We start from the raw sequence: 7,437 nt of genomic DNA, 5'->3' as shown, positions 1-7,437 counted from the left end.
TGTGGACAACAGTTTTGCTGATGGTTTTACTGTGGCCGGATTTAGTTGTCTCCATCAGAACTAAATCTGAACACATTTAATTTCCATTTACTTCACGGATCTCCACCACCTCCTTTAACTCCACATCCAGCAACTGCATCCACACTTAAAGAAACTAAAAGCAGCTCATTAGAGCTTATTTTACAGAAACGGTGGAGTTCACAAGCAGCTCAGACTGCAGTAAAACAGTGGGTGACTTTTCATCAACAGATCCATACAAATTCCCACAGAGAAAGACCCACATGCACTGTACATTTACAGCAGTGTGTACACACCCACGCACACACACACACACAGAGTGAGAGAAAGAGAGAGAGAGAGAGAGAGAGAGAGAGAGAGAGAGAGAGAGAGAGAGAGAGAGAGACATGTTCAGAAGAAAGAAATTGGACTCTAAACCCTGAGAGGTAGTCTTTCTGTAAACACAGTGGTTCTGAGCAGACCCAGTAGTGAAGAACCCTCCTCCGGCCTGGAGACCATTAGCTCATTTTCCATTAACACAACAAAACATTTGTTGTCCAGAGGTGTTAAACTTCAGTTCTGCAAACTGCTCTATAAAACTCTCTTAGAAAGAAGAGTTGAAGTGTGAGGAGAGAGAGAGAGAGAGAGAGAGAGAGAGAGAGAGAGAGAGAGAGAGAGAGAGAGAGAGAGAGGCAGAAACGTGAGCATGTGGAAACTATTACCCGCAGCATACAGGACGTTAGCTTAGCATTAGAGAGCAGTGAGTGGTGGTGGGGGTGTGTTTGGCTGGGGGTGGGGTGGGTGATAGGCTGTTTTCACACTCAATACACACATACACACACACACACACACACACACATCACTCCAAAATACACACACATTTGAAATGTGGTTTAAAACTGCTGTTGTAAGCTCTGACTGATGGCACTTCTGGTTGTGTGTGTGTGTGTGTGTGTGTGTGTGCGTGTGTGTGTGTGCATACACATTCATTGTAAACAGAGAAATGTAATTACATTATGTTCAAACAAATGTCTTTGTGAGGGCAATGACATCTATTTTATTTTATTTTATTTTATCTTATTTTATTTTTTCTCTAACCATATTTTGATTTTTCTAACCTCATCTTAAATCATATACATTCTCAGAAAAAAAGAAAACATCCCCTGCAGACGTTTTGCCCAAGAGGGGGGAGGAGAAGAGAGGAGGGTCTATATTCCAGCAGTGACCTACTAAACCAAGACTCCCAGCAAAATCCTGGTTCTGTGGAGAGTGGAGAACCCGGTTCTGGGCGGGGTCAGGAGGTTACTGAGCAATAAATATTTGGGAGAAGATTTGAAATCTCACAGTCTCTCTCAGACAGCCTAGGCACTGGACATTCCTCTCTCTCTTTCTCTCCCTTTCTCTCTCTCCTTCTCTCTCTGTCCACTTTCCCTCTTTCTTTCTCTACTCTATCTCTCTTTCCCTCCCTCCTTCTGCCTCTCTCTCTCTCTCTCTCTCTCTCTCTCTCTCTCTCTCTCTCTCTCTCCTTAAGATCAACTGTCTCTCAAGACATCGTGAGTACCAGTCATTCATTCAGATTCAGTGATTATTTTCTCTTGTAAATTCAACCAGTGAAATTTAATTAGCAACATTAATTAAACCATACACTCTAAATCTAAACCTAAGAAGGGTTCTTTAAGGTGCAAACATAGCTAAACACGTTGGAGCTAGGATTGTTTTTAAGAAGTTTCACAGTGGGAAACAATTATTGATGGAGTTGTACTTTCCTGAGTGTTTTCACATATAAATATTTTACTTCTACTCCAATATAATGAGTAAATATATCTGTTTTTCCTCATTTTGTTTGGGTTTCTGTTCATGTTAATTCTTCACTTTTTTGTATTTTGAAGTACCACTGGAGACAGTGAGAGACCGTAAGAATCAGTGAGAGAAAGTGAGAAACGGTGGGAGACATTCAGAGACCGTCAGAGACAGAGGAGAACCAAAGGCAGGTCAAGCTGCTGAATTCTAGCTCCGTTGTAAGGGTCTAATGGGCCACAGTAAAAACCAGGCAGGTGAGAGCTGCAGGAGTCAAGCCTTTCAGACTGAAGCAGCCCCTGGGTGTCCTCCCCAGACAGAAGGCCCCCTTAAAAATATCCAGGGAGTTCTCAAAGATGGCATTGAGGAGACGTAGTTCCTGAGATGTACAGATCAAGCCCTGACATGTGACTGGAAACCTGAGAGTTGCAGAATGGACAGGAAAGGTGTAGCTGTGTTTTATCTGCATTCCTTTGTGTGCTATTGCTGTGCTGAGAGAAGCTGGAGGGTATGAGAAGTTTCACTTTAGGACACTGCTTTAGGTTCAAGGCACTGTACACACTCTCTGATAGGACCACTGCCACAAGGAACCTTGATCATTGTAGTGTTGCTGATGGCATGCCCCCTGTCTCTGTGTTATTCTCAGGGCAGCAGAATGGAGGAGATGCTGAAGATATGGATGGTAGTTCTGCTGCTGAATGGAGTCAGTCCGATGCCTGTAAATGTTGACTCTGTGTGTTCTGTGGCGTCCACAGCCAAGTACAGCCTCACTTTCACAGGAAAATGGAGCCAGATGTCTTTCCCCAAACAGTACCCCGTTTACAGACCCCCAGCTCAGTGGTCTCCCCTGATTGGTGAGAGGGATTCTCTCAGACTAATGCTGAATATTCACTGTTTAACACTTCAGAGCCCTGTGTATTTTTACACTCAAATGCTCTGACTTTATCTGTGTAATTGTTATAAAACTCTGTGTGCCCATGCTACCTGTTCAGGAGTGACCCACAGTTCGGACTTCCACATGTGGCAGCAGGGCGAGTTTGCAAGTAACGGGGTCAGAGAGTTTTCAGAGAAAGGTGAGGCGTGGACTCTGATTAAAGAGGTGGAAACAGCTGGAGAGCGGATTCAGAGCGTTTACGGACTCTTCTCCACGCCAGCTGTGCTCCAAGGAACCGGACAAACCCAAACAGAATTCCATGTCTACGCTAGACACTCTTTCGTAAGTTCAACAGCATCGAATACACAGCACTTCTGAGGTCTGACTCCCTTCAGCACAAACCTCATATAACAGAAGGAAAGATTTTCTTAACTTTTAAAGAAGCGTCTGACTTCTAGATTGTGGATCTTCTTCTTTTGTTACATTTGCTGTGAAATTAGTCACTTGTGCACATTTCATATTTAATAATTGGGCACTTGATGTTGATGTATTTTTATGTAGAAAATCAACAAAAACTATAAAGACTCAATGTAGGGTTCCACAGAAAATGCTGCACACTCTGATACTGTACTTATCACACAGCTGTCATTTATGATGCGGCTCGTGCCAAGCCCTGATTGGTTCGTTGGAGTGGACAGCTTAAACCTCTGCGATGGAAATCACTGGAGAGAAAACATCAGCATCGACTTGTTTCCTTTTGATGCTGGAACGGACAGCGGCTTTACCTTCTCCTCTCCAAACTTTGAGACCATCCCCCAGGATAAAGTCACCCAGGTGGACACACACAATCACACACACACTAATACACTCACCTGAATTTGAATATTGTAATAACGACTAATAAAAACATCTGGATATACCTGAAAACACACACCTGAGATAATCATGCCTCAATAATTGAAATATCTGAGAGAGGGGATTTCACAGATCAGTGTTGATGATGTCAGCTCCTGTATTGTGACAGTTTCTTCTCTTTAAATAATGCACACAAAACTGTACTAACATATTTTGTGACTTGATTCTGAATCTTGCAGAAGAGAATCACATTCCATCTGCGTTCTGGTTATTTTCCCACTCCTGATCTGATGTTGTCATCGAGCGTTCTCTTGTTTTCCACAGATTACCTCATCCTTTCCCTCCCATCCGGCAAATTCCTTCTTCTACCCTCGACTGAAGCACCTCCCTCCGATCGCCAAGGTCACGCTCTCCAAAATCAAGAGCCAAGACATCTTTACTCTCCCCATCGAACCCACACAGTCCAATCAGATTCCCACCGGCAACGACATACAGGACTCCCTCATCAGTGAGTGTCCAAATACAGTTATTCACATATTACAAAACCACATCTGATCTTGTGCATGTCTTAATGTGAGTGTCTTAGTGGATCAGAGCTTTAAATTGTACACCCATTTGTTTTTTATGAAGTTACATTTGCCTAGTTTTGCCTTTTACCGTAACAGTTATTAATTACATAATTGAATAAAACAAGAAAATATGGCAAAAAGTAAAAACAAAAATCCATCCATCCATTATCTGCAACCCTTATCCAGTTCAGGGTCACGGTGGGTCCAGAGCCTACCTGGAATCATTGGGCGCAAGGCAGGAATACACCCTGCAGAGGACGCCAGTCCTTCACAGGGCAACACAGACACACACACATTCACACCTACGAACACTTTTTGAGTCACCAATCCTTCTAGCAACGTGTGTTTTTGGACTGTGGGAGGAAACCGAAGCACCCAGAGGAAACCCACACAGACACAGGGAGAACACACCACATTCCTCACAGACAGTAACCCAGAGGAAACCCACACAGACACAGGGAGAACACACCACACTCCTCACCCAGAGCTCCATCACTTCAGAGAACACGTTTCCATTGTTTTAGAGACTTTGTACCCCACTAGCTCTCCAGGGCATGATGATCTTAGGCTCGTGTCCAGCTGCTCCAGCACTTCCCAGTCTATCGGTCAATGTTTTTAAATGCATGCACTCTAAAGTAACTGAGTTCACTGATTATAAATCTTCTCTGAGTGTAGTTCAGATCTGATATACACATGGTGGTTCATGAAGGAGATTTATGTTTGATCAAATCTGATTAGTCAACAAATCTGTTCAACTGTCGCCAGGGAAACAGGAACAACAAAGCCCAAACAGGACCACAGGCCCGGTCCATCTGGAGCAGCTCGGATCCGGACGAGTTTAACAGGGTTTTATTCCCGGCTTCCGTCTGTGAAACACATTAGAGTTTTATAAGGTCACGACTCGGGAAGCTGCACAGAAAAGAGAGGGTTCCAGTCAAACTCTGTATCTGCAGATATTTATTCCTCCACTCCATGTGGGACACATTTGGATGAAATTATGTCCAACAATTAAACTTAATCCTGAGCTGGAGAGGAAAACCACAAAGTTTCAGCTCCATAAAATTCTGAAGCTCTGACCTTTTATCCTTTTGGGCATGTTACATCATTAACAGATCCAAAGTCTAAAAAGAAAAGCTATATTTCAACCTCCTCCTCTAAATTTTCATTGCGTACTTAAGGAAAGGACTGCAGCATTAAGAAACAGGCTGGGTTCACTAATACTTCATTTAATTATCAACATTTAGAAACATGATTTATAGTTTATTCATGATTTATAGACTTTAACTTTTAAAGATTTCCCTGTTTAATAGACTTTCCTCTAAACTGCGATGTGCTGTTTGTGTTTGTTCTCAGACACTCCTCTGGACTGTGAGGTCTCAGTGTGGTCTCCGTGGGGTTTGTGTCGAGGTCAGTGTGGAGAGAAAGGAGAGAGACGTCGGACAAGATACATCACCATTCAGCCGGCCAACAACGGGGCGGAGTGCCCCCCTCTAGAGGAACACAAGGGCTGTGTTCCTGATAACTGTGTCTCAGAACTTGGTCCAAGCGTGAAACCAATAAAATCATAATAAACAAAAATATAACATCACTGATGCAGAGAAGAAGAGCCATAAACATCATTCGAGAGCAATTCCAGTATAAAGACATCAGATAGATTCGCTATGGATCACAAACTGCTTTAAACTGCAGCATTAGCTCAGCTACTTTCTTACATTACATCAGCGACTTTCTTGCTGATGTTATGGAAAGTAATGAAGGTTTTTATCAGCTGGGTCTCTCTCTGTATAAAGATTCAGACTTAGTTGAGTTAATAAACAAAAGGCTTTTTTGAGGAAATTAAACTAATGTTAAGGTTTGTACATTATTTGCATTGCACTGTACATATAAACTGTAAATATGAACAAATAAACTGTTTTCTGTAAACACAAGTGTTGTGGAAATGTATACAATTTGGTCTTAGACTAATGACAACAGAAGGACCTTTGTCCAGGGGAAAACACAACCCGGGCTAGTAACAAGAGTAACAAGAACACATAGTGTCTTTGATGTGAAGCACTGAACTGTGTACCTTATGGGACATTTTTGTTAACATGAGTGAGGGAGTGAATTATTTAATGATGTGTTCAACAAAAATGTTGGATTACTTTTGCTATAAAAGAATATTCCAATCTGAATCCATTCATTCATTCATTATCTGTAACCTGGAATCATTGGGTGCAAGGTGGGAATACACCCTGGAGGGGGCGCCAGTCCTTCACAGGGCAACACACACATTCACTCACACCTACTGACACTTTTGAGTCGCCAATTCATCTACCAATGTGTGTTTTTGGACTATGAGAGGAAACCGGAACACCCGGAGGACACCCACGCAGACACAGGGAGAACACACCACACTCCTCACAGACAGTCACCCGGAGGAAACCCACGCAGACACGGAGAACACACCACACTCCTCACAGACTGTCACCCGGAGGAAACCCACACAGACACAGGGAGAACACACCACACTCCTCACAGTTATCCGGAGTGGGAATCGAACCCACAACCTCCAGGATCCTGGAACTGTGTGACTGTGACACTACCTAATCTGAATTCAAATTTCTCAATTTACACAACTCCCCCAAAACCCCCTACTTCTCTCCAGATCAAGTTCATCCAAGTTAATGACATAACTGTTAAAAAACTTTTAACTTTTTAACTTTCACACAGTTCCAGGGTCCTGTGAGGAGTGTGGTGTGTTCTCCCTGTGTCTGCGTGGGTTTCCTCCGGGTGACTGTCTGTGAGGAGTGTAATATGTTCTCCCTTTGTCTGTGTGGTTTTCTTCCGGGTGACTGTCTGTGAGGAGGGTGGTGTGTTCTCCCTGTGTCTGCGTGGGTTTCCTCCGGGTGACTGTCTGTGAGGAGGGTGGTGTGTTCTCCCTGTGTCTGCGTGGGTTTCCTCCGGGTGCTCCGGTTTCCTCCCACAGTCCAAAAACACACGTTGGTAGGTGGACTGGCGACTCAGAAGTATCCGTTAGTGTGAGTGAGTAAGTGTGTGTCATCCTGTGAAGTACTGGTGCCCCCTCCAGGGTGTCTTCCCACCTTGTGCCCATTGATTCCGGGTAGGCTCTGAATCCACCACAACCCTGAACTGAATAACCACTTACAGACAATGAATAAATACAAAATTACTCAAAATAACTTACTAATAACTTTACTGTTCTGGTGTAATGACTCACCTGTTTTTTAATTGATAGATGATCAGCAATTGTCATTAAGTAATATTTTTAAATGATCCCATGCATCCGAAAAAAATGGTATGTTCCCACACACTTAAGTGTCGGGTTCCTTTTATTAATAAGTA

General features: G+C 43.2%; 1 protein-coding gene across 1 annotated transcript; it reads left to right on the top strand.

Annotated features, from left to right (window-relative positions):
* Positions 1-1,353: 1,353 nt before the first annotated feature.
* spon2b (spondin 2b, extracellular matrix protein) lies at positions 1,354-5,975 on the top strand. The gene is made up of 6 exons (XM_066649870.1): positions 1,354-1,550; positions 2,441-2,648; positions 2,787-3,010; positions 3,311-3,502; positions 3,848-4,031; positions 5,446-5,975. The coding sequence occupies exons 2-6, from the start codon at positions 2,450-2,452 to the stop codon at positions 5,658-5,660; spliced, it is 1,014 nt and encodes a 337-aa protein (XP_066505967.1). The 5' UTR covers positions 1,354-1,550; positions 2,441-2,449; the 3' UTR covers positions 5,661-5,975.
* Positions 5,976-7,437: the final 1,462 nt, after the last annotated feature.

The sequence above is a fragment of the Hoplias malabaricus genome, chromosome 17 (assembly GCF_029633855.1).
Source record: "Hoplias malabaricus isolate fHopMal1 chromosome 17, fHopMal1.hap1, whole genome shotgun sequence".
Taxonomy (NCBI): Eukaryota; Metazoa; Chordata; class Actinopteri; order Characiformes; family Erythrinidae; genus Hoplias; species Hoplias malabaricus.
The sequence above is the reverse complement of the archived record's forward strand: the minus strand, read 5'-3'. Positions and strand labels throughout refer to the sequence as shown.

Excerpts from the sequence above, each read along its gene's own strand:
- spon2b (XM_066649870.1), top strand. The coding sequence starts at position 2,450 with ATGGAGGAGATGCTGAAGATATGGATGGTAGTTCTGCTGCTGAATGGA. Across the intron at positions 3,503-3,847 it reads CCCAGGATAAAGTCACCCAG|ATTACCTCATCCTTTCCCTC; the intron begins GTGGACACACAC and ends TGTTTTCCACAG. Across the intron at positions 4,032-5,445 it reads CATACAGGACTCCCTCATCA|ACACTCCTCTGGACTGTGAG; the intron begins GTGAGTGTCCAA and ends GTTTGTTCTCAG.